Source organism: Amblyomma maculatum, chromosome 2, assembly GCF_055883805.1.
Source record: "Amblyomma maculatum isolate TAMU_Amacu chromosome 2, ASM5588380v1, whole genome shotgun sequence".
Classification (NCBI taxonomy): Eukaryota; Metazoa; Arthropoda; class Arachnida; order Ixodida; family Ixodidae; genus Amblyomma; species Amblyomma maculatum.
In genome coordinates, this window is record NC_139345.1 from 67,550,247 (window position 1) to 67,576,830 (window position 26,584).

Below are 26,584 nucleotides of genomic sequence, written 5' to 3' on the forward strand. Positions count from 1 at the left end.
CTGCCTCCCAGGCTTAAGTAAGAAAGTCCGTTTGTTGACAAGTATGATTTCAGTCTGAAAAATTAGATGGCACCACTATGCTGTAGTTATCGCCGCTGGCTCATTTGCATACGCTGAACTAAATGTGCAGATGTGAAAAGCAGCGTAACACCATGCAAAATGCTATTCTAAATCTTCCGAATGTTCTTCCAAGATTTTGGTACATAGACAGTGCCTATTTGTAGGGAATCTGCGCTGGAGTTTTCCGTGTGCCACTAACGCCACCTAGTGGCTGCTGTGCCACGCACTTAAGACAGCTGTGGTTACTGTGGATGGAGACGCGGGAGGGCAGCTAAATTATCGTGAAACCAAAGGCACGCTACTGCGTTAAGTTCTTATCCACGATAAAAAGGTTGCTGTGTATTCGATTCCGTTGTAGCCATACGAAAGAGGCAGCAGAGCTGGACGGTTATGTCAGATTGTTCTGGTTCTCATTTGTTTGCTGCTTTATCACCGCATGGAACTTATAATTATGTGTTTTGTTTATTTGTTTTTATCATTTGTGCAATCTGAATGAACCCGAAGCTCGAGCATCAGACTGTTGAGCGAGGCTCATGCTGTTGCGTGGGCCATTGTGAGATGGATGGAAAGAAGTTTCAGTGAAAAGAAAGTGAAGGCTGACGTATGTGGCATTCTATTGTGGATGTCGCGGCCATCTAATTGGCAAACCAAGGCAATCTATGACCTATTTGTATACGCATTGTTTTGTTGGAAGGGCTAAGATTGACCTATTGCACCAACTGGCATGCATTGACGACTTTCCCCTCAAACTATCACAACTAACTTCGTCATCTCTCGTAGTTGAAAGGCGGCACTTGTGCCTCTTCTTCCTTGGTCGTACCCCTTTTGCACTACCGTTTCTTTAAGGAATGGTAAACTACACATTTCCGGCCATTTGCATTTTTATGTGCTGCAAAGCAAATTTGCATTAATGAGTTGACTGAAACATGTTTCTGTACAAGTGACCTTTAGTGTTTTTTTTTGTTTGTTTGTTTTTTTTTTTTTTTTTTTTTTTTTTGTGTGTTGTGCATGTGTGTTTACACTTGTTGCAGCAGAACTAAACTTTTTATTAGCTTTCTCGTAACGGCTGAGCCTAAGTTAAAGTGTTTTACTCTTGTTCTTTTCTTAGCGTGTGAAGCTGCAAATTGTGCGGGAATACGAGGAGAGCAAGCGTGACCACCGGTATCAGCAGGCTCGACGAAAATTTCAGTACCTGCATGACAAGCTGGCGCACATCAAACGGCTGGTGATGGACTATGATGCACGCAACCACAACCTTGCAAAGTCCTAACACAACCGCTTGCCAACGTCCCAAGAGATGCCCCCCATCTTGTTGGAAATGGAAATGCCCTCCCATTCCTGCTCCCCAACCCTTAGAGTTCTCCTGTGAAGACACCTAGCCGTCCCCACAGCAGGCCTATCTTTGTTTTGTCGTGAAGCAGTGCAGCCCGTGTCTTTCCACATTCTGCCCTCCCTGCCCTTTTCTCCCCTTTTTATTTATTGAGCTTTGGGCAGCTTGTCTGCTATATGAAGGCTGCTTATAGCTGACTACTGTCTAGCTCGCATTCTGGTCTCTGTGCTGGGGTCCTCATTCCCTTCCTTTCTCCAGGGAGTGGGGACACTCTCAGGGACTGAAGGAGAACATTGGCTGTAGTGCTGCTGCTGCTGCCGTCACAGTAGTGGTGGTGTGGTTTCCTTTCCATGCAACGCTCATAGTAGATTGGTCTGCTGTGGGGATGGCTGCATTAGGTTTTTTTTTCTTGCCGCCTTTTGTGCTTTCTCCGGGTGCGTGCGAGAGGTGCCTGGCCTCACATTCCAGCTTGGATGGCCACTCCTCTCCCCATCCCATCACGTCTTCCTCTTGTTGTTTCGCCTTTCCTCCCTTTCTTTCTCTATCTTTTCTTCCTTTTTTCATTGTGGTCTGCCTGAACAACATATAGGTGACCACTTTCTTTTCCTATTGCTTTCATTTTGTTTTCATTTCGCCTTCTTCACTTCGTCCTCCTTTTCCAACCTTTTCTTCCCATTGAGACATCATTGGCTGACCTCTGAAAGAGAGCTGGAGGAAAGCACAACTGCAAACACCTTGTAAGGCTATTTATGTTGACGACCGGATTACGGATCATGCCAGTTCGCAACGAACAGAATATGCGACAATATGCACGTGTTTATTAGCTGCCTTCTCATTTTTTTGTACCTTTTTGCCAGCCGCTCCTTCTTCCTCGTTCATGTGTTCCTGCTTTAAGAGTATGTATGTGTGTACGTGCGTGACTCAAATTGCGGTGGATGGATTTAATCGGATGGCAGCGTCATTCTGTTTTTGTACCTTTTCTTCTGGGAGCTTGCCCTTCTGGCATATAAGTTGTTTTGCACCCGCCCAAGATTAGGGCTGCAGGCGTGCTTCTCAGAAAAGTTGCGACAAAACGAGCCCACTTGAAGGAGCATTCTGACTGGGCTCCTTGTCAGGTCAGATGCAGCAGCGCTTTGGCTCTCTGTTGTGTCGTCCGCTATTTTTTTATGTACTATATTTAAAAGAAAAAGTTGTGTACTCAAATAAGCAAGAAAAAAAAAAAGGTTTACAAATGCAAAACTACAAAAAAATATATATATTTTTGGGGAGGGGTTTGAATTGCATCCTCAGAGCCTGTTTGTCGTGTGTTTAGTTTATCGTACAGCTAAGCATTCAAAGATTATGAAAGATAGTATTAAAAAAAAAGGAATTTAAAATTTTCTTATAAATTTTTTGGTGTGCAGCACACAATGTACGAAAATTAATATGTTCTTTACTCATGCGAGTATTAAGCGTTTTAACAATCGCCTTGCAGGAAAGTGACATTCAGGGTGCAAGCACACATTGCACGTCATCAGGGTGTCTACCACATCAGTGCTTTCAAATTTCCTGACAGACGGCAGTTAAGTCTGTGATGAAAGTCTTTGCCATGAAGCTCTGCCTCCATCCATTGTGATCACCCAATGTTCCTCTGCAGTGCACAATCCAGTCCGAAAGCTTTTTCTTTTTTTTCTTCTTTTTCTTCTTTTTTTTTGCAAACAAAGCAAGCTGCAAGATGAAATTACAAGCACACAAATTTTATTAGCTTGTTAAATAGAGTGGAATATTGGAACTTTGATTTCGTTTACTGTTTCAATTGAGTAGAGGAGTAATACAACTGCTGCAGGCCATGGGCTGTTGCTGTCGCTTTTCTCTTTTTTTCTGCATCCTACTACAGTGGCTTTATGTGTGGTAGTAAGTCACAGCTTGGTACAGCAGTTAGTGCTACTCCGTTAATTCTAGCTTGCTCAATCTTAACATCAATCAAATTTATAATGTGCACTTGTTATTGCAGGTAAAAAAAGTGCTGTAGACTGCCCTGAAAATGCCACGTTTGAGGCGTGCTCGTACTGACAAGTTGCAGACATTGCGTTACCACGGTTGGTCAGTTCATTGCAGTCCTGGAGCATGAGTTGAGAAACTGCAGTGAATTAATCAAAACCAGTCGTGTAATGTCCGCAGCTCGGTAATGTGGAATGCGCCTTTTACTTCAACACCAATGTTTGTTGACATAACATTGAAACATTTTGGTGCATTGTGATTTGGATTATGATACACAGCCTCTCGGCAGTGTATGGCACAGGGCTTAAAACTTAAAAGGCTTGTACTCACTGCTTCCATGCTATTTGATGCATTTGAAGTCAGCAGGAGCTGTTAATGATTGTTGAGCCGTCGGTGCCTAAGACAAAAAAGTGTGCTGATGTGCATTGCTACTAGACTCCAACCACCAGAGAGCCTCGTTGCCCGAGTACTTGATAGTGCCTGGTTCATTTGCAGTAGGATTGCCAGATGTGGTGCTGATGTACGTGCAGAGGGGAAAGAGTCCCAGAGAGATGAGTTAAGTTTGGGCACTGGAAACTTAATGTGATGCACAACCCAGAATGGATGGTTTTCAAGCTTCTGTCTACGTCTCTAAATAAAAGTCCTACTTGCACTATCTGCAGTATTAAACAGCCATTTTGTTTTGGCTATGCAACATATGCACTTGTCTGTAAATGGGGGAGTGAGGTGGTTGTGAATAGGAGGTGCAATAATTATTCCACTGTGGGTGGACACTTGAGCTATGCCATGGTCCAGGAATGAAGGGAGCAAGTAACGAGGGCAGAGAAAAGTGTTGGTGCATACCGTTAAGGTTGTACGTGCGTGCGGGCTGTCCCCACTGAAAATTGAAACTATTTTTGATGCGAGATGCAAGGACCCAATGACATGTTCTCAGTCCGACAGCTGCAAGTTAAGACGTGCCGACACATGCTGCAATCAAGTGGGGACAGTGATAACCAAGTGTGGTGCGAAAACAAATTTTATTTCTTGTCTGGCTGGATATCTGCATCTTGGCAGAGTTTCACAGTATATGGTGCTGCCAACACCACTAGGTGCTCTTTGTGCAGAGACTTATTGGGAACTTCCGAAACTGCAGGAGTTAAATGACACAAGCTTCTGCATGTGTCAGTGACATAAAGGCCTCGCCACAGTGTTTAGGCTGAATTTTCCCGAGGGCGACTGCTGCAACGCTTTCCTCCCCCATTTCTCTTTTCCTTGCAGAAGCGGCTAATTTTTCAGTGTTTGTTTTCCAAGTTGGTAGACACCCTGATAATAAGTATATGCACCATCGCGAGACGAAACTGGTTACCGTGCAGCATTTGCGCTGACAAACGTTCCTCTCTCTTGAAACGTCGGCGCGTACTTAAGATGCCCAACCCCACGGACACCCAGAAACTGCTTTGTTCACTCCCATGGGGGCCCCTGGTGTTGACATGCTTGCAACATTGCAGCTGTGCACGTGGAGGATTGGGGCATATGCATTTCGGACTGTGATGGATGGATGCGTTTTATGAGTTGCTGCCAAACGTTTTATACAGTTGAAAGTGCCATTGAACGAGTCTTTTGAGCAAGAGTGCTTACACATACGTACTACACGAAACATGGTACATGAATGTCTTCGTGTCTGAATAACAGGCCCTTCTGCATGCAAACTGGTTGGTGGGTTGCTGCAGCCCTGCTTTTTGAATGTGTGTGACATTCAGAGAAATATATCAAATGAGCATTGACATTGCTGGTCTCTTGTCTCGTTATTAGCCATTGCATGGCTGCTAGGTCGAGTGTTAGAAACTGTGCACGATACCGAGAGTATAGTTAAAAGGGGAACATTTTTAGTTAAGAACAGTGTTTGCATTCATCGTGCAATAACAGGTCAATCTTCATTTTGTATGCTACAAGGCAAAAAATGGCTTATGAGGGACGTTGCAGTGGAGAGCACCAGATTAATATAGGCCACCTGGCTTTGCTGACATTCTCTGATACCGCACACCACACAGGAGTTTTTCTATTGCAGCATCCAAATGCAGGTGCCATAGTCTTAAACCTGTGACCTTAGGATTGATTGTGCAACCTACTAGTTGATGTACAATTTGAATAAACATCTAAATAAGTGTGGAATGTCTACATTATAGCCAAATTTAGCAGAAACAAAAGAGTGGTGAAGCGTGGCCTTGTGGTAGAGCATCCGCCTCGTGTTTGGGAGGTACCAGGCTCGATCCCAGGTGCCGCCGGGTACCCACCGGCTTTTCAATGGGTACAAGCTTTCCCCCGGCCTGGTGCTTTGGGGTGAAATGTTTTTCTGGGAACGCAGATCTAAATACTGAACAAAAAGTGCCTCTCTACATTATTACAAAACAGCACAAGGTAGGACGAGGCATGATGATGGGTAGGCATCCCGCTGGGTAAGCCCTAGTCCCATAGCTTCCTTTCTACTCTGTTTTGTGCTTTCGCCACTACCATGCAGGCCTGCCTTCCCACTCCTTTTGTTTAAAAAGGCTGCTCAATATATTTTGTACACTTTTTATGGAAGGTGGAAAAATGTTTTCAAGAACATACAACACTGGTACTATTACTAATGCTGTTTTGTCCTTGTCTTGGTCTGTGTGGTCAAACTGTCATTGTTTCGTTTTTGAAAGCGAATATTTTACCCCTTTTAGTATTCAGAAAGCTTTCGGGAACTTCCTGCAATCAAAAGCTTGGTGAATAGTTTTCTTTCTATTGGTAAAACTTGTTAATATTTGTTAATGTCATGAAGGACAACCTGTCGGTTTGCAGACTTATCATTGCACTGAGAGCTGCATGTAGTTTTCAGTCTGAAGACCTCTTGACCTGCTGCAATGACACGCATAGTCGGCTCCCCAGTAATTCTAGCGACAACTTAATCGTGCATGATTGGAATGTATGCCAGTGCAGTGAACGTAACAGTTGATGCTGAACACTTGACTCATTTCCAATACAAGACTGAGCAAAAAAATGTGCAGCTTTTGCATATGCAGTTTAAAATGTTGCCACGAATATTGGTTTACACCAGTGCATAATTTCTGGCAGCCTACTATTTATTGGGTGTCCAAGAGCTTGTGCTGATTGCTAGCATGGCAGCTGGTGTACACTAGTAGTGATGCACATGATCTACAATACATCAATAAAGCATGTTGCCGGGCTAGTTGGTTCAACATCTTTTAAAAAATTGAGAAAAGATCCTGGTGCAAAAAATTAACGCACACAAGAGAGAGAGAGAGACGAGGGACCTGTCCGTTGTCCCCTAATCTAGAATACTCACCTACACAAAAGAATGAATTAAAATGGAATGTATGGCCTGCATTGAAAATGTACCTGTGGCTATTACCATGGTGCTTGTTTTAAATGAGTTCCCACTTTCAGAAATTTATCATCTTAGTGGGAGGTTAAGGAGCAGGTAATAGCTGACATGACCACCAGTGCGGTATTGTGATGCGATCGGCGCGTGATTAGACTCCTGTGAAATTCACCGTACCCCGTATTGAAAAATGTAAACGAAGAGAAAATTATCATTGTCAAGACTTTTTGAAGCTACTGCTATCATAGACAGATTTTATTGTTTGTACTACATATACTGCGGTACGCACTCTTGTACGCGATTTGAAAAGGCGAATGAGAAACGTAAACACTGTCATTAACATCTGTTTTTCAGTCTTTTTTTAATCTTTTATCTGTCATATTTGCCTTCGTTTATCAGCAGGCTTCATTGATTACACGCGCCAACTGAATGCTGCGTTGATGTGCATGCATGGCATCTAAGCACTTCAAGAAGCCACAGGTTCATTTTGTTCAGCCATCGCGATGGTTCAGCATCCGCAATCCCGTTCGGCTGTCACTTTGCCCTAGGACAGTGCTTGTCCAGGGCGACTTGAATGGCTGCCATGTTCTGGAGCAGGGACTCAAGTTCTGTTTTGCCCAGCTGGAACTGCAACTTTCCCACGGACACTTGAGCTGTGGGGCCTTCGAGGTCCACTCTCCACGAACAAGAGTCAAGGCCGTGATTCCAACGGCTCTGAGCCACGACGCTGGCCCGCACACGCGCGCGGTGGTTTCTCCAGAAGCGGGAAGTGCTCTCCGCCTGCTCTTGCGTAAGGCCGCCTTCCTGGCGTTTGGTCTGAGAGGTCAGGAACGCCTCCAGCTGAGTCCAGTCCATGTTGGAAGCAGCAAGCGTCTGGTTACAAGAAACAGCGTTTAAACAACTGCAGGAGGTTACCATATATGTGGTAAAACAATACCGCGCAGGAAACGGGAAAGTATGAAAGAAGCTGCCACGCAGCAGTGCAAGATGGTGCATGCTAGAGCTTGCCCGTCATGAGAAGTTCTACACGATGGATGACCACATAATGAGAATTTATGACCTGTAGTTTTAAACTCTCCTTCTTTACATTGCAAGTCAATATGTAACTACATTATTAGGGGCTTACCTTGAGTACTGTGGTAGCTTTAGAAACTAGTTTAGACAACTCGGCATCTGAAGCTGAAGGATATAACTCGTTTTTCAAAAGCTCGTCTGTCGCATCGGCGTTGCCATAATACAACCGCTGAGCTAAACCGCACAGCAGACCAAAAAATGCGTCCTTACTCATCTCGGAAACTGAGCTGAACGTTCTGTCCCTTATAACCGAAGTCGCTAGACAGTCTATCGAAGGACTATTCTCTTAGCACATCACTGTGACTCGATGCCCGCAGTACGACTCGATGCCCGCAGTACCTACGCTACAGCCACTACGGTAGATCCCACACACTACGGTAGATCCAGACCCCACAAGTAGGGTATACAAGTGGACCAAAGGGACCTATGCAACGCCCATCCCATCTTGCTTTGGCTGTCGGCTGTTATCGACTACTGCGTAACTTGCACCCAATTCTGGTTTCGTTTTTGGACAAAAAAAAAAAAACTGCATATTGTTTGTTATAAAAAAATATTTATGTCTTTTTTTTGTGCAATATTACGTTCTGAAAGCTGTAGCGGCTCGGGCATGGCTCGGGTGGCCAAGTTGTGGCAGCACCGACCATGGTAGAAGGCACCGACTGCTGGCGTCGCTCCCATTTCCGTTCGAAGATTTGCGATTTGCCGCGAGTGTTTAACCTGTTTAACTTCCGTTGTGCGGTTTGTGCAGCTTTTCGAAGCATACGGGCGATACGAGTATGACGAGCAATGACAAGTACGCCTCAAGCCGGTGTACTACATCATGAATTAACTGTGCAAAATGTTAACAGTGCGTTCACTAAAATCAACTGGCGTTACATGCAGGAGTCTTCTTTAGCGCTGTTTGGCACAGAGTACAAACTTAGGGCTTGATTGTTAATCTTGAACACGATCTGACAGGAGATGCAAGCGCAAATGGAGTTTAAGCATCCCGACTCTTTGACAGCATTGTCAGCTATAAGGGAGATACAAGAAGGCTCCACCCAAGTGACAGATCTTCAAGATGAGCAAACATCTCGCTACAGACAGATCCTAGACAATATTCTGACGTCCTTGTTGAATGACACAGAGAAAGGTGAGTTTTACCCGGGCCCTGAATTCACATGCGACTAATGCGTAGTAAGCTGCAAACTTCTCTCTCTTTCTGTATGGTTGTTCGAGCATCTGCATTACTATATTAAAAATTTTCGCTTTGCAACGCTGATACGTTTCTAGGGGCGACCCCGTGTAAATATAGGGTTTTGTTTATGGATAAAGTTCAAGGCGATAAGTTTCGTGTTGGTGTTGTTTTTCTCAGCATTCGCAGATGCCGAACAGATTCAACCTGTTTTGGAGCGCTTACTTGAGTGTGTCCAACACTGCGTCCATGCATTGCCAGTTTTGTTCCTGCCCCAGGAGAGCAACGAAGGCGATGCCACAGAGCAAACTGCCCTTCGTGAGTGATTCGCAGTGTTGCACATAACTGTGTCGTAAGGTTCGCACACGCTTAAAATACCAGCCATATCATTTACAGTACAGCATAAGCTCAGGAAAGAAAACATTCTGGCACTTCTTTCTCACGTCTTGAAAAATAGTAGGAATCCCACCCAAAGGATGTCAGGTTTGTGTGACATACTACATGAAACAATAGTTAAAGCTTACATGTACCTTTCTAACGGGATGAAAATTTTAGTATCCTTAAGTATCCTAATTGCTCATCGAACGTAAACACTAAATGATCAGTGTCATAATTTTATTCCCTAGAAAAGGCAAAAAGTTAAAAAAAAATAGTAATTTCTTGATAAGATAAACTTGATGGAGATGAAAATTAGTTTGAATTAGTGGGAGTATTTTTAACATACTTCACATTGATGAGGCCACAGCATATCAGGCCGAGTGAACCAGCAGTTCAATTTTTAAGTTGTAATTAACAAGAGCATTCTGTGTTTTTCTGTTAACTGTTTTCCTTCCTTTTCTTTTTGCTTAGTCTATCACATTAGAAAGCAAAATAAAGTGAACTTGCTTTAAATAGCTAGCTTTTCTTTTGCATTGGTTTGTATTGAAATGATTATGAAAGCAAGGGTAATGTGTAAAGTTCACTACTACGTTCACATTTACGTCATTATGGAATCCATATCTTCTTAGCACTGAGGCTAAAGTGACCATATTCCTCGGACACCAAAGCAGAAGGGGGGAGGGGGGGGGGGGGAGTGAGGGGTCATAATGAATAGTCATGTGGTACTTTTTATTACCTATCTACATCATGCAGAATTCTTTTTCCTCCAGGTATTGCCTAGTTGGCATAGTCTAGTTGGTATATACATCTAATACTTCTGGCTTGAATGGATCATCAGCATTTCTTCATTCTTGCAGATGTGCCTGTGTATTGTTCACATGTCATGTGGATATTCACTTTGAGCATCAGCATCACTTTAAGTGTCGTCACTTGAAGCTGCATCTTCTCTGCAGACCGGAGCTTGTTCATCAAAGAAAACACCCTTTCCACTGGTGTATTTGTTGCTGGCAAGCACATAACTGCCCTTTTGTGGCAAGGAACATCATTTGCCTCAGAGCTGAAGGACATGGCTTATTATGGCTCTCCAATTCCCATCGTTTTTTGGTCATGACATAACGTAAAATGATATAGGCTTCATCAAAAAATAAGCATTCTTGTCAAGACAGATGGGACTGAATTCTGCTATTCACTTTTTTGCACATTGTGTAATAGTGGTGCTGGCTCTAGAGGGGCCCACGAAAGTTTGCTGATCTCATCAAACTTGTTGCACGCTCGCTCGAGGTGTGGCCTGCAGACCTGATAGAACTTCTGTGCAGCTTTTACTACCAATCCTCTTTTAACTTCTACTAGTTCTATTAGAACTTTGTGTTCTGGGAAGTTTTTTTAGTAAAAAAAAATATGGTTCAGCATGATTTCCCCATGTGTAATTTCTTGCTTGGTGAGGGAAAGAGGCACCCCTTCCCTTTCTCTCTCACCTCTTAAATCCACTTCTGGTTATGTCATATACGTAGGGTTGTTCGTTTTCGGGTAAAACCCGACTTTACCCGGTTTTCGCACCTCGAACATGTTCCTAAAAAAATCGGGTTAAACCCGATTTTTCCCGATTTCTGGAACAACTGTGTCCACGGAACTGCTGTGCTCACAGTTGGTGCGCAGGTGAGAAGCAGCATAGGCGGCTGACGACAGTCGTTGACTTCAGGACCCGTGGCGCTATCTAACGTCGCACTCTCGAACAAAGCCGCGAGCAGCTCATGCACACACAGGAATGACATTTACACGTTGTGCATTCACAACACTGCTAACAAGCATTCAAGATGGGAAAAAAAGCAAAGACATTGGATGACTGGTGTGAAGAACACAAGAATCTAGAGATTGCAGCGAAAGACTGAAGGTAGCCGCGCACTAGTATGCTAGTACTGCAGAACCGAGATGGTCACCGATCCAGAGAAGAAACCCTACGACGAAATTCACGAGCATCTTTCGTCATTCTGTGATAAGAAGTTGAAGATAGTGGTCCAGAAAGCTGTAAAGGCGAGAACGTCTTCGTTTTTACCTTTAGGCAGCGTGCGAAAGACAATGAAGGGGATGGCGTGATTCACGACTTCGTTCGTGCGCTGGCGTACAGTGGAATCAGTTTGCAGTAGGCGAACGGACTTGTGGGTGATTTTGTATGCAAATACTGCAAGGCCGCTAAAACTATGTCGACAGGACGACGACTTGAGATTAAATACATGAAAGAAGCTTTTGACGACATGGCTAAATCCGTGATGATATGCAAGCAGTTATTTAGTGTTATCATTGACGAATCCCCTGACATAACCAGAGTGCCTATCATTATCATTCTCCTGTGCTGCTATATTAAACAAGCAAAAAAGAAGCAAAAAAGAACCAGCTACACAGTGTCAGGGTAGTCTGCTTAGGCTCTCCTGATTATAGGAAAGATGTGGAAGGATGTTGTAGCTGTAGCCACAGACCCGGTGGAGTAAATGCGAAAAATGTTACGTGAGGTCTATGCATCTGAAGCGATCCACATCTTGCATATGAAGGACTTAGCACGTTTGATTTATGTCAGCGTTGACCATGCCATTTTGTCACAATGCATGTCTTATGTTCAATCCATAGTGATCAAGTTTGGAGCATTATTTAAGTACGCTAACAAGCTGCACCAAAAATACATAGAAACTTGTGCCTAATATCCGGTTTGGCCCTGATGTAAAGAAGCCTCCTTCTGTAGTTTCGAACAAAAGCATAGCTTCTAGAAAGCGCTTGTCTTCAAGAAATGCGGAACTCATTAACAGAACTTGTTGAAAGTTCGTATGAAAGCACCAAAGCAGAAGCTATTCGAGCAATGCTTTCTGAAAAAGACGATTCTTTATGCGAAGGCAGTCTTAATGAGAGATGCACTCGAGCTACTTTTTGATGTTTAGAAAACACTTGAGAGCAGAAAACGTCTGATGCCAAGCTTCGATCACCTCGTAAACGTCAAGCTACAGCAGACTGTCAACAGTCTTTCTACGATGATCGGTAAAAGCGATCGGGCAAAAATGGTTTTGTCACTGTTACCTAAGAGCAGTGCCACATTTGTAAAAACCTCTAAATATTCTAAAAATTTTTTGTGAGAAAATCTCCACAAAATCGAACTGCACTCCGAAATGGAACGTCTCAGACAAAGAAGAAAACCAGTTGACAATGTGGAAGCTTGGTGCCATACTCGATCCATTGCAGAAGCGTCTTCTGAGTCAGTCGTTTGAGGACTAGAGAGCTCTCTAATTCCATAACGGACGATGTAGGCTCGCATCGCGAGGAGTTTAACCAGTACTTGCTGGAAGCAAGCTTCACAAGTAAAAGGGTTGAAGTCATGGAGGAATGACGCAACTGTGTGCTACCCTGTATGCAGTACACATGTCACTCGCGACGACCCAACTCTCCCGTAACCGCGGTGGCCCGAGAGAGCGTGCTTATGCCACGCGGAACCGCGCGAAGAGCAAGTTCGCTCGGTCAGTCTGTTGCCTCCACCTTCGTTACGACCGCGCGAAGACTTCGCGCCCCGCAAACCCCGCCTGAGTTATACTCTCCCCTCGAACTTCGCTTCGGAGAAGAAGCATTAAGAGCCGAGACGAGACGAAGCGCAGACGTGCATGAAGGCGCACCACATCCAGCCAAGCGACCCTCTGCAGATCGACTGAATCTCTTTTTAAGTATTAATAAACAGTTTGATTTTAACTCATCATCTGGCCTTACTGCTATCATGGTACAGCCGACAGGATCTGCAGAGGCGTCTCGCGCACTTGAAGAACCACAAGAATTCACAGTGCGCAGCAGAACAACCTTGATGAGTTCCGAAACCATCCTCATCTGGTCACCAGCAAAATTGATAATGCGCAGTGTTCTCATCGGGTTGAAAAAACAGCGGCTGGCCGACGAGCTTTGAACCCGTGGACTACCGTGCAGTGGTCGTAAGGATGTTCTCGTCACACGCCTCCTGGACGACAACGTTTGCCTTCAGGCCTCGCTAACTGCGTCCGACTTGGCTACCAGCCAGGTTGTAGCAGTAGGCGATGATAAAGGAGGAGCGGACACGGAGGGACTGACAATATTCGAAGTTCTGCAGGCAAAAGTTGACGAACTGGAACGGCTTGTAGCCCAACGATTCACGTCACACGCAGCGAGTTACGCAACGGGGCTACTGCATCCAGTGTCGACAAGAACGGGGCATGATACAGACTCCCAATGCAACGACGGAAGTCTCGCCCCTACCACGACAACGAACCAACGGCCGGCAGACACCAATCATGATACACCTCCGCAGTCCTGGCCGGCGAACAACGCTCCAGCTCCCGAAGGTTCGCCAAGCCTGAGCGAAATCATGGCCATGTTCGAACACGCGCTACTGCAGGTGACGGAGGTATTGTCGAGAGTGTCAGAGCCAGCTCAGTCCGTTCTGATACAGTCAACCAACAGCACCGCGTCCGCTATCCCCCAGTACGACGGCTATGCGCAACAAAATGTCCAGACGTGGATATCGCAGGTGGAGCGCGTAGCTGCGTTGGCACACTGGTCCCCATCACTGACGCTCGCTACTGCATCAACACGGCTGCAGGGAGCCGCGAAGGATTGGCACAGCTCTTACGGCATGAGTTGCGAATCGTGGGACTCATAGAAGCAAGTCTTCGCCTCACGCTTTGACCGAAAGCTCATGATGCAGGAATTCCTGGACCTGCAGGCTGATTGAAGACTGTGCAATTCAGAGACATTGGTCAAGTACATGTATTCGAAAAATGCTCTGCTTGACAAATCTCCATACCCGATGGCGAACAAAGAGAGAATTTCGCTGATTCTCAGCAGAATTGACGATGACACATGGGCTAATCCACTCGGTGCACAGCCCTGCAGCAACCTCATTGAACTGATCGACCGCGCAGCGCTGCTCGACACCAGGCGACGCAAGACAGTCAAGACGCAGTTCCGACAATCTGTTCTTGGGCGGTCTAACCAGATGAGCAGCGACGGATTAAGGGTGGCGACAGACGGGTGCAGTGATCTCCGCGAACAGTGAAGGCCGCGAGAACTGATGCGGGCCACGTGAGTACATACTTGCTTCAACTGCCGCACAACGGGCCACTTTTCGAGGGAGTGCACGAAGCCGAAGACGGGAGCCACGATCGCTGCGGAACAGCACCAAGCAGCCAGATACAACGGTGCAGGAAATACCGGGGCGACAAACAAGCAAGCGAATTGTTTTCTGCAATCAACGGGAGGCAATTCGCCTATCGTGAAAAGCCTTGTCAATAACCAACCAGTGAGTGTCTGCATAGACAGCGGCTCAAACGTGTTCGTCTTTAACGAGAGCTCTGTGGGCCCTAACGTTCGCCCCCGACCGTGTTCGTCTCCGGATCACATAGAAGTGCTTGACCGATGCATTAGACCGACTCGAGTGGCAGCGTTGGACGTGACTGTCGGAACATCGACCGTGCGGCTCGAAGAGGTCGTGATCGCGCCCTTGCCCAGTGCCATGGATCTGATTCTTGGCTCAGACTGGCGTCGTGCCGCGAACGTCGACGTCACGTTTCACCCTACAAACGATGTCACCCTCGTCTCCATGCCGCCATCGGTGAGTGAACCAACCTTACACACTCCAGGCGCATGCAGTATGAATCGTACTGGCGAGACGCTGATAGCAGCCTTCGGCAACCGCACAGTCATAGAAGAAATTTCACCAGAGAGCGACGTCGACTTCGTTAGATTGAACTCGAAGGGCCCGGATCCTGACGAAGATTTCCTTGACCTGGCTGAAGAGACTGTATCTAAAATTACCTGTGACGCAAACTCCAACGAAAGAGATGAGCTCTGCTCAATTTTGAATTGTCATCACGATGCGTTCACAACGTGTACAGATGCGCTGGCGCTTTGCGCTCACGTAGAGCACAGCATTGAACTTAGGGACAACATTCCCGTCGCCACAAGGTCGTACCGATCTTGCCCCGCGGACCGACAGTTGATGAAGGAAGAGGTGAATGACTGCTTGGGTAAGGGGATTATCCGACCAAGCGAAAGCCAGTACTCTGCTCCTACCATTGTGGTGGACCAACCACACCACCCAACCAGGCCCCGATGAATGATCCTAGACTACAGAAAACTGAATGAGAAGACCATCAACCCACCATACCCAATGCCAGTGATGGAAGATGTAATCGACGACATCATGCGAGAAGGCTCGAGGTACTTCACCGTCTTGGACGTGAAGTTCGTCTTTCTCACGGTGCGAGTAAGGCCACATGATGACATCTTTGACGGCATGAAAAGGACATCCACATACATTGACGATGTCGGCCAGGGAGCAGCTACGATTCCCGAAGCGCTGTCACTGCTCGATGAGGCGCTGAGAAGAGTCGTCGTCAACGGCTTAAAGATGGACATTAAGAAGTGTCAATTTGAGCGAGACGACATCTCATTTCTTGGCTATAAGATCTCTGCAGAAGGGCAAACCCTGGACGAGGCAAGAGTCGCAGCCGTCGACAAGTTCCAGCCTGAAAGCAACGGCAAGAAATCCTGAGGACAGGCACAAAATTTAGAAGGGCCAGGTCAGCAGCACACATATCACTCGAGACGACCCAACTCTCCCGTAACCGCGGCGGTCCGAGAGAGCGTGCTTGCGCCACGCAGAACCGCGCGAAAAGCATGTTCGCTTTGTCGGTCTGTTGCCTCCATCTCCGTTACGACCGCACGAAGACTTCGCGCCTGGCGAACCCCGCCTGAGTTATGCTTTCCCCTCGAACTTCACTTCGAAGAAGAACCATGGGAACTCGACACCTCGGGGAGAAGCATTCTAAGCCGAGACGAGACGAAGTGCAGGCGCGCACGAAAGCGCACCACATCCAGCCAGGCGACCCTCTGCAGATCGACCGAATCTCTTTTTAAGTATTAATAAACAGTTTGATTTTAACTCATCATCTGGCCTCACTGCTATCAACCCCAGGCTAGCAAATGCAGCATTGACATTGATGTGTCTAGCTTAATGGCAGCTGTGACGTTGAGCGAACTGAGCGAACATTCTTTCAGCTAAGATGCCTCCAGAGACCAGACAGGTCTCGGATGGGGACCGAATGCTGTTCATGCAGATAATTATGTATGATAATAAGGATGTGTAAAACGTTGATGATCTGCTCATGTGAATAAAATGCTTCTTGTTCAAAAACTAACCGTTGGACATCGCTGCGACTAATAATTACTACAGAAACGCCGAATTAGGAAATACTTTCTTCAAAGCAGCCCAAAACATAACCCTAATTGTTACCCATCAAGTCGGGCAAATTGAATAAATTATTAGTTTGTAAGTTTAACCCGATGAAACCCGAATTTTGGAGGGTTTCCACGAAAAACCTGATTTCTCTCCTATATTCAAGTTGAAAAATAATGCCCGATTTTTACTCCCTGAATTTGCAAAAATATGAAACCCGAAAACGAATAACCCTATGTTTACAGTATGCCAGTTTTCTTGGTGGTGAGACTGCCAGCCGTGCAAACACTGGAAGGGCTGAAGCTTGCTTGTTCAGAAAGGGCTTAGGGGCAGATAATCTACTTTACATGCAGGTACTGGGTTCAAACCCTGGTACAATGTAGTACTGGTTTCCATTGTGTGCAGCAACTATGTCAAGGAAAAGACCACTTTAATGATGGTCAAGTCAAGACCCTACATTACTTCTCCTGGTGCTTGGCTTTATCAAGGTTAAAATGCTTGGGTGAGATACTGGCTGGCGTCCACCAAAACTGTTGTTTGATCCTTAGAATAAAGTTATTATAAGTTTCATGGTTAGAACGAAGTTCCTGTTGAGTTTTTGAACCAAATCCCGAGCGTCAAACTCCTTCTGTTCTGTAGGATGTCAAAGCTTTGCTACAGGTCATTTCAGCTCTTTATACGCTTTGTACACAAAGCAAGCTCAAAAAGTTTTTCAGTGTGTGCTGCACCTAATAGTGATGTCTTTGTTTCAGGCAAATTTAGCATTCTTTGTTTGCGAATACAAAGTTCTTTCTTTTTTATGCTCAGTAGCGAACGCTGTAAATATGAGAAAAAGCAGTCAGCTGGACAGCTGCTGTATGCATTTTTTATGCAGGCAGATTTTTCCACTAGTAATAACACCATATATATATATTCTTTTTTCTTACTATCGAGTGCGATTTGCAAATTTTAAGCAGAAAGTGGTTGCATAATACCTTGGCTGTTTTGTTGACAGATCCTGGTATTTCAGTGTTAAAATTTCCAACCTTGTGGCACTGTGTACAAAATTTTGTGCATCCTTGCAAAAAAAAAAAAATTAACCATTATGTATTATTTAGAAGGAAAAATATGCGCTGTTTTTAATGGGGGAAAAAGAAAGAATGGTCCCTAAAGGATTAAGCTGTGATGGTGGAGTTTTCAATGTGCAATATTTTTTTGGTACCTTTTGAACATTCTTGGAAATGACTTGTTTTGTTTGGTGTACATCTTTATTAATGCAAAAGTGGTTTTATGTGGACACAATAGCTACATTTTTGCCGTGAAAGATCTGGTGCAGCCATACCAAGATACTTTGTTGGGCGAGTTGGTACCCTTCCTTTTATCTTGTCTTGTGTCTTCATGTTAGCGCTGTTTTTATTAACACTGGTACAGCCATTCTTCTTGTTATTTTGGAGTAGCTGTGACAGCACTGAATGACGTTTGCAGCCAAAGTCAGAGCATCATGTTCTCAGAAATATAATGACAGCTATGTCCACCTTGTGATTTATTCCTTTCTCTTCTTTCTTCATTTGCACTTGCCTGTCCTCTATCATTCAGGATTCAGTGAAAGTCTTATTGGAAGGCTTCTCGTGCTCATGAGCATACCCGGTTTTGGTGCGCTCTGTGGGCACTGCTGCCAGCTGCTTGAGTCGCTCTTGACTCTGTACAAGCGCCACAACATGAGGCTCTTGCGCCAATTTCTCGACAATCTGCTGGAGGTTTTTATTGGTGAGCGCCGTCACATTTATTTTCGCACATCTTGCCTGAAGCAGCTTTTTGAAACTAAAATATGATGTATGAGGAATTAAATAACTTGCATCGAGATTACAGTCAACAGTATATATTGCAGTTAATGTGCTTTTGTAATGATCTCAGTGGAAGATGCAGTGTGATTGACTGGGAGCGCATGTGGATGTGAGATCAATATTTTCTGTGCTGACAGAAATCATGCTCTGAAAAGTATTTGGGGTAGAATGGCTGGGCTGTTGAAGGAAGGAATTCATATTTTCAAAGAAACTTTAAATTCTGTTATTATTAGCCATCTTTCATAAGGGGTCTATAACGATAGGTAGCACTCAGTGGCATAGCCAGAAATACTTTTATTTCTGAGTGGGGGGAGGGTGGTATATGCTGCTGGTCATAAAATAATGGGCGAAAAAAAAAAAAAGGCCAAATGGAAGGGGGAGGGTGGGAAATGCACGACTCTGGAAGTTTCAGGCAGTGTTCTGGCACTGAACCACCTCCCCTGGCTACGCCCCTGGCAACCCTTGAGGAAACTGGTTCCTTTGCTCTCTACACATATGCAGGGCTCTTACAGGTGGGGTCCATTGTTGCCATGTGCTGTGTGCCCCATACTTTTGTGTACTTTCTCTACAGATTTTTTTCCAGGTAGGAATTTAATTTCAACGTAATTGAGCTATAATTGCTGTATTTTGGCTATCTTAATCCTACGGTAGTGTCGCAAAATGATATATATGTGCATGAGCTTTAATCCTAAAGTAGTCTCATAAAGTCGTGTATTTGCATAAGTTTATTTTTGCTGAAGGATGCAGACAAGAGGACGATGTTTTTGCACTGCTTTAAGCCGCTTTGCAGGGATTTTCTTTAGTTAACCCATTCTTCTCTGTTACCATTCCTCTAGCTGCTAATCTGTGAATACAACTCCTGTGGGGCATCTGTGATAGGGACTGCAGATGCTTATACACTTCTTGTTTACACTAAGACAGTGTAATCATGGTTTACTCACTGTTCATTGCTAGCTTCAAGCACCATCTGTACCCCAGGGTGTCTCTCGTGCGATAAGAAAAAAAAAAAAAAAAAAAATGTGGCAGTTTAAGTTGTAGGTGATCAGCAACCTCTTGCATTCTCTCTGATACAGTAAGAAAAGCAACACATTTACTTTTTCTTGGAGAAGTGTGATGTACATTATTGCTGGAGTGCCATTGAAAACTTGCCCTCAGTTCTTAAAACAGTGAAAACTGTCTTTGAGGCTTTACATCTGCTGTAGTCAGTTTAATAAGGGAAGTTTACGAAGCCTTTGTATGAGTTCGCCATCACTAAGTTTGTATAACATGTATCAGGGCACTAACTCTAGTGTACAAACTTTTTAAAATTTTCTTTTTCGGATTTCATTGCTGCTTCTGTATAGTCAAATCGTACATTGCACCTGTGCGCAGGAGCAAGGTACCTCATGTATTCCAGCACCGTAGTAGATGCTTAAATTAAACTGCGTACAGCACTGGAATTTGCAGAGCCTATAAGAGATGGTGTAAGACAGGCACTTCGTTGCCATTTCCTAATGGCAGTTTTGTACTTAGTGTAGAATAAGAATGCGGAGCAGCAGTGGGAAAATCTGGAAACTGTTTTAAGTGTGCGTGGAAATTTCTGGCAGAGAATGTTTTCACCATGTTTTTCAGAGAAGAACAACTACGTATTGGTCTGCAAAAGTCTTTGCACCATCTTACTTGTTCCCCCCCCCCCCCCCCCCCCTTTTTTTTTTTTTCCTTTTTTACTGTAGACGTCTACCAATTCTGTGTCATGGATACTGGGGCAAAAACAGCAACATGTCACTTCGGTGTCATTATTTCATTTGCTGGCCAGCAAGATATGAAATTGCTGGAAAGATTGAAAATTGAACAAGCCAACATCCACATCTGCTTGCCTGATGGTGGCAGCGCTCTGTTACTTTCGTTAATGTGAGTAGTACTGCGTGGTATAGTAGTAAGGGCCTGTTCTTTTTAGTGTGCTGGTTCTTCTTTACCCTTCTGGCACTTTGTCAACTTTTATCAATAGCAGATGATTCCTTTATAAAGGGAATGCTTTGCATTCTTGCCACAGACATGAATATGCCTTTACGCTGCACAGTGCTAAACCTTTATTTCAAATAGATTAATTGTCTGCTACGCAGAAAAAGCTGCAGCTTATATAATAAAGAATTAAGTTTAGACATTAGCATGGCATTTTTTACTTGAAAATGCACCCTTACATAGACTAGCACGTTCACTTGCTGGACAGACTGCCTGAAAGTGCGGATATTAGTGATGTGCGATGTGCTGGGTACATTCGAGGTTTGCACAGTAATATATGCAATATAAACAATAAGGTGTTGTTAGCATTTTGGTTAGGCTTAGCTGAAAAAAATCTCCTCCAGCACCAAAAAATCTTTGTACAGTTGGGATGAGCTTTGCATAGAAAGACGAGGGAACTATCTAATATGCATAGCTAGCTACAACCAGGTTCAAACACTGAATGTGATCTCAAATTGATCTGGAATTAACCCCATAATGACCTGAGAAGATACACAAGCAAATAAAAACATCTGGGTGATTTTGTTAACTTTTTTTTCTCAAAGATACCTTGGGATGAAAAAGTTAGCAAACTTAACTATAAATTGGGCTGCTCTCCTTTTACACTTAGCTAGGCTTAACCAACTTTTGGGTCAAAAGTCTTATACAGCATAAAAGAAACAAACCATCTAATGGGAATAGTCATGCTCATAAAACAGAATCAGCCCCACTTCACTTATGCGCCATGATGGCTCAGTGGTTAAGACACTCGGCTACTGACCGGAATACCTGAGGTCGAAATGGACTGTGGTGGCTGCGTTCTGATGGAGGCAAAGTGCAAAAGGCGTTTGTGGGCTCTGCAGTGTCAGTTCAGTTCAGTTGTTCAGTCGTGTTCGACCCTTCGTGACCCTATGGACCATGTCACGCCACGCTTTCCGGTCTCTCACTATCCTCCTAACATCACATAACTTCATCTGCAGTGCCTCGAGGATGCCATCTAACCATCGCGTTCGCTGCCTACCCCTCCTCCGGCGACCCTCAACCTTTCCCAACATCAAATCTTTCTCTAGCGACTCCTCTCTTCTCATCAGATGACCAAAGTAGCTGAGCTTTAACTTTAGAATTTGACCCTCCAATGAGCAGTCAGGGTTTATGGTCGACAATATCGACTGATTTGATCTTCTGGCAGTCCAAGGAACTCTCAAGAGTCTTCGCCAGCACCACAATTCAAACGCATCAATTCTTTGGCGGTCAGCCTTTTTCGCAGTCCAACTCTCGCATCCATACATCACAACTGGAAAGACCATAGCACGAGTTATACGGATCTTGATTGGCAGACTAATGTCTATGCTCTTTACTAGGCGGTCAAGGCTAACCATTGCTCTCTTTCCTAGAAGCAGGCGTCTCCTAATTTCATGGCTGCAGTCTCCTTCCGAGGTAATCTTGGAGCCCAAGAAGAGAAAATCTGTCACAGCTTCCACTTCTTGTCCATTGATGCTCCAGGACTTGATAGGGCAAGACGCCATGATCTTTGTCTTTTTAATGTTCAGTTTAAGCCCAAACTTCTCACTCTCTTCTTGTACGCGCATCAGAAGTCTCTTATGTTCCACTTCACTTTCTGCCATTAAAGTGGCATCATCCGCATATCTAAGGTTGTTGATACGTTTTCCAGCAATCTTCACTCCAGCTGAAGACTCGTCCAGACCGGCCTTCTTCATGATGCACTCTGCATATAGGTTAAATAGGCAGGGGGACAGTATGCAGCCTTGCCTCACTCCTTTCTCAATCGGAAACCAATCAGTAAGACCATGCCCAGTTCTGACTGTGGCCTCTTGCCCTTCATACAGGTTCCTGAGGAGACAGGTGAGGTGAATTGGAACTCCCATCTCTTGGAGAGCTTGCCTCAATCTGCTGTGATCTACGCAGTCAAACGCTTTCGCATAATCAATAAAGCAGAAGTAGATGGGTTTCTGGAACTCTCTTGCTTTTTCCATGATCCAGCGAAGGTTGGCAATTTGGTCTCTAGTTCCTCTGCCCTTTTGAAACCCAGCTCGCACGTCCGGAAGCTCCCGATCCACATACTGCTGCAGCCTTCCCTGGAGGATTTTCAACATCACCTTGCTAGCATGCGAAATAAGCGCGATCGTGCGGTAGTTGGAACAATCTTTGGCACTGCCTTTCTTTGGAATGGGGATGTAAACTGACCTCCTCCAATCCTGTGGCCACTGCAGGGTTGTCCAAATCTTCTGACATAATGTATGCAGAATGTTAACAGCGTCATGGTTGAGGTTTTGAAGCAACTCAGCTGGAATGCCATCAATTCCGCTAGCTTTGTTCTTAGCAAGGCTGGCTAAGGCCCATTCAACTTCACTCTTCAGGATGCCCGGCTTGAGATCAGTAATCACAACCGTCTTATGTTGGGTTTGCACATTCGGGTCCTTCTTGTACAGTTCTTCTGTGTATTCCTGCCACCTCTTCTTTATCTCTGAGGCTTCAGTGAGGTCCTTGCCTCGTTTGTCCTTTATCATGCCCAGCTTAGCATAGAAGCTTCCTTTGATATCTTTGATTGTCTTATACAGAGCTCTTGTGTTCCTTAATTGGCTGTTGTCCTCAACTGCTTGGCACTGTATGTTCAGGAAGGCATTCTTATCTCTCCTTGCTATTTTCTGAAAATCCGCATTGAGAACCTTGTATCTTTCTCTTTCCCCCATAACTTTTGCCATCCTCCTTTTCTCAGCTATTTGCAAAGCCTCTTCAGATAACCAGTTTGCTTTCTTGCATTTCTTTTGCTTTGGAACTACTTTAGTAGCAACTTGTATTATATCACGAACAGCAGTCCACATCTCTTCTGACTCTCTGTCTTCTAGATCTAATTCTTGAAATCGATTCCTCACTTCCACAGCATATTCTAATGGAATTTGATCCATATCATACCTGAAAGGCCTTCTAGTTTTCTGCGTTTTCATCATTCAAAGCTTAATTTTGGCAACAAGAAGCTGATGATCGGTGCCACAATCGGCCCCAGGCCTTATAGCGCTTCTCCATCTCTGCCGGCAAAGAATATAATCGATCTGATTCCTGTACAGACCGTCCGGTGAAGTACATGTGTACAGGCGCCTCTTGTGCTGTTGAAAATGAGCATTCGCTATGGTCAGGTTGTTTTCTTGACAAGTCTACTAGCCTCTGCTCAGCTTCATTTGGCTCGCCAAGACCGAATTTGCCTATAATTCCGGATATTTCTTCACTCCCGATCTTAGCATTCCAGTCTCCTATGAGAAAAACGACGTCTGATGATGGGGTGCGGTCTAAAAGACATTGTAGGTCCGCATAAAATCTCTCGTCAGCTTCTTCAGCAGTAGTGGTCGGTGCATAGACTTGGATAACTGTTATGTTGAAAGGGTGACTTTGGATCCGAAGTGAAATCATTCGGTCGTTTTTGGGGTTGTACCCTAGCACTGCTTTGCCCATTCTTCTGTTTACTATGAGAGCGACCCCATTCCTTCTCTTGGATTTGTGCCCACAATAAAAGACATAATGGTCGCCGGAGTTAAATTCTCCCATTCCGGTCCACTTGAGCTCGCTGATACCCAAGATATCAATGTTCAATCTGTCCATTTCTCGCTTGACAACATCCAGTTTACCTTGCGTCATAGATCTTACATTCCATGTTGCTATGTGATATATCTCCTTGCAACATCGGACTTTCCGGTCGCTTCCCGACACATCCACAACTGAGAGTCCTTTTGGCTTTAGCCCAGCCGCTTCATTCGTCCTGGAGCTACTAGGAATCGCCCTTTGTTCATTCCCAGTAACATGTGGGACGCTTTCCAACCTGGGGGGCTCATCTTCCGGCGCCAAATCTTTAATGGTATTGTGACTGGCCATAGGGTTTTCTTGGCAGGAAATACTGGAGTGGGTTGCCATTACCTTCTCCAGTGAATCACATTTTGTCAGAACTCTCTGCCGTGACCTGTCTATTTTGGGTGGCCCTACACAGCAGAGCTCACGACTTCATCGAGTTTCGCAAGCCCCTCCGCCACGACAAGGCAGTGATCCATGAAGGGGTGTGCAGTGTCAGTGCACGTTAAAGATCCCTAGGTGGTCGAAATTATTCTGCAGTCCTGCACTGTGGCATCTCCTTCCTATTCTTCCACTCCCACCTTCCTCCCTTCATGGTGAGGTTCAGGTGTCCACCACACAAAAGTGGGACACCTGAACATGGGAAAGTGGAAGTGGTACAGGTACAGGTACTGTGCCTTTTCTTTCTTAAAAAAAAAAAAAATTATTTCACTTCATTTGAAGCTTTGCATACTGGAGAGTAGTGTCATTTTCTATGACTAGCCAGTGGGGGCATGTCTGGTTTTCATGAAAGATTTGTTGTCTTCATTCATGCTGAGAGTGTTCCAATAACTTTTTGAGTAGGTGTGAATGCTTTCTATTCCTAGAGGTAGCATACGGGAGCTAGCTACTCTGTTGCAGAGTGGGTAGATTGCTTTATATCTGTCAGTGGACAGTTACATTTGTCATGTTCGGCTTGTTGTAAGGTGAATTTAATTTTTTTTTCTTCACATGTAAGGAATGTATGAAAATTGATCTGCTGTTCAAGGAGCTGCTTGAGAACAAGTGTGTGGAAGTCACTGACTGTGCATCCAGCAGGCTAATAATATCATGAGTAAGGTATGAAGGGGAGAAGCCCTGCTTTTTGTGTGAAAAGAGTATAGCACGGACAGAGCACAGCATGAGAGTGTAACACAGCACGGAACAGCATGGGTGAATTAGAGCACAGCAGAGAAGTAAATGAGTTTGAAAGTCCATGCCACTTTGGCACCTTTGCAGGAAGCTGTTGGTGCGCTTGGCTGACGACATGGCCGCATTTGGAAGTGGTCGTAGACTTGGACGAGACAGGCTTGTTCGCTCCCTTTGTGGACTTCTGGGAGCGAATAGTGGTGACCTTGTGGAGGTGCATTTGTCTTCTTATTATTACTGAACATAGGCGGACAGTATTTATCATAGCTTAAATCCATGCCATTACTTTAGCAGTGTTTGTATGTGTGATAATCAGTGAGTTGCTCCACTCTGGACAAGGGGTGATTAAGTAAGCAGTTATTAAATGTTTTGTAATAAGTATAGTGTTATGCTGCCCGTCTTCTTTTGTAGCATGTACATGTATTTGGCACATGTGCTTAACACTGATGCTAATAGTATAAATAAAATGCAAGTAGATTATAATTAGGGGTCAGACTTTTTTTGTAAAATTTGGCAAACTTCTTTTAGTGTATGTTTTAGAAGGTAATTTTCTTCAGGGAATATTATTTTCGACAAATGGAATACTGAATTTTTCAGGGATTAAATGTGCCAATCTAATATGGCCAAAAGTCACAGTTGGTCTTGGCATTTTAATCAGCATGAACAATTTATTCCCCAGTAATTAACATGGAAATGATGGTACTTGGGAGCTGTGCTTATGTAAGGAATTCACATCTATATGAAAAAAGAAATGCGTATTTAATAAGATACTGGAAAGAAAAAATATAAGGGAGTGGAAGGTTGTTTCTAGGAGCTAGGCTGACATGTTACTGTCGAGTTTTCATGCTGGGTCGAGTGAGAAGTATCCATTCTCATAGTCCGCAAGTTGATGGGAGTGATGGAACTGCCGTTGAGTTGTGACAGTAACTATAAAAGATACTTTTTCATGACGCCTGTGCAAGACTTCATGCCACTGTCCTACATACAGTAGGTAAACCTATTTAGCTGATTAATGGCTCTGTGCGGGTGATGATAGTTGACAAACGATGTTTAGCTAGCAGGAGGCAAAGAGTTCATGCTTCTCAAGTCTGCAAAACAATGTGAGGTAGCAGAGAAATACCTCAAATCGTGTACTTCTGCCGCTTATTCATTAGTGCCACCGTCACATCATGCTCCTGGCTTCCCTGCTTTGTTAAACTAGGACTGAGCATAACTCGTACTAGGCAGCTAGCTAGCTACACTGTGCTTTCCTAGAGTAGTGATCTTTTTCAGTTCAAACTGAATTTTGAAAGTTAAATTAAGCATATTTTTATTAGTTTAAACCAAAAGTCCAGCCACTAAGTACAACCATGTTTTTTACATTTCTTCACATTGGTTATTCATATCATACAGAGATCGTTTACTTGGAAAGATTGCCTATTACGTGTGTTCATGACAGCAGTGAGGCTGC

At 44.5% G+C, this 26,584-nt stretch overlaps 3 protein-coding genes across 3 annotated transcripts in view; 2 read left to right on the forward strand and 1 right to left on the reverse strand.

Annotated features, from left to right (window-relative positions):
* Window positions 1–5,138, forward strand: part of LOC146198882 (RNA polymerase II elongation factor ELL-like) — a 35,606-nt gene extending 30,468 nt beyond the window's left edge. Inside the window, exon 12 of the mRNA XM_084594357.1 lies at window positions 1,169–5,138. Coding sequence (XP_084450483.1) covers window positions 1,169–1,330 — 162 coding nt within the window. The 3' untranslated portion in view covers window positions 1,331–5,138. The remainder of the gene's footprint in view (window positions 1–1,168) is intronic.
* A 1,818-nt stretch (window positions 5,139–6,956) lies between these two features.
* On the reverse strand, window positions 6,957–8,259 carry LOC146198883 (COMM domain-containing protein 1-like). Its single transcript, XM_084594358.1, has 2 exons — window positions 7,849–8,259; window positions 6,957–7,595 (listed from the first exon to the last, which is right to left on the reverse strand). The coding sequence occupies exons 1-2, from the start codon at window positions 8,008–8,010 to the stop codon at window positions 7,257–7,259; spliced, it is 501 nt and encodes a 166-aa protein (XP_084450484.1). The 5' UTR covers window positions 8,011–8,259; the 3' UTR covers window positions 6,957–7,256.
* A 157-nt stretch (window positions 8,260–8,416) lies between these two features.
* The window catches only part of mei-41 (ATR serine/threonine kinase meiotic 41), a 117,106-nt gene continuing 98,938 nt past the window's right edge, over window positions 8,417–26,584 (forward strand). The window contains exons 1-5 of the mRNA XM_084594359.1: window positions 8,417–8,928; window positions 9,151–9,288; window positions 18,161–18,331; window positions 20,121–20,298; window positions 25,225–25,348. Of these exons, the coding sequence (XP_084450485.1) occupies window positions 8,757–8,928; window positions 9,151–9,288; window positions 18,161–18,331; window positions 20,121–20,298; window positions 25,225–25,348 (783 nt within the window). The 5' untranslated portion in view covers window positions 8,417–8,756. The remainder of the gene's footprint in view (window positions 8,929–9,150; window positions 9,289–18,160; window positions 18,332–20,120; window positions 20,299–25,224; window positions 25,349–26,584) is intronic.

Coding starts and splice junctions, on each gene's coding strand:
- LOC146198883 (XM_084594358.1), bottom strand. CDS start 8,010: ATGAGTAAGGACGCATTTTTTGGTCTGCTGTGCGGTTTAGCTCAGCGG. Junction 7,596..7,848: donor AAGCTACCACAGTACTCAAG/GTAAGCCCCTAA, acceptor TCTTGTAACCAG/ACGCTTGCTGCTTCCAACAT.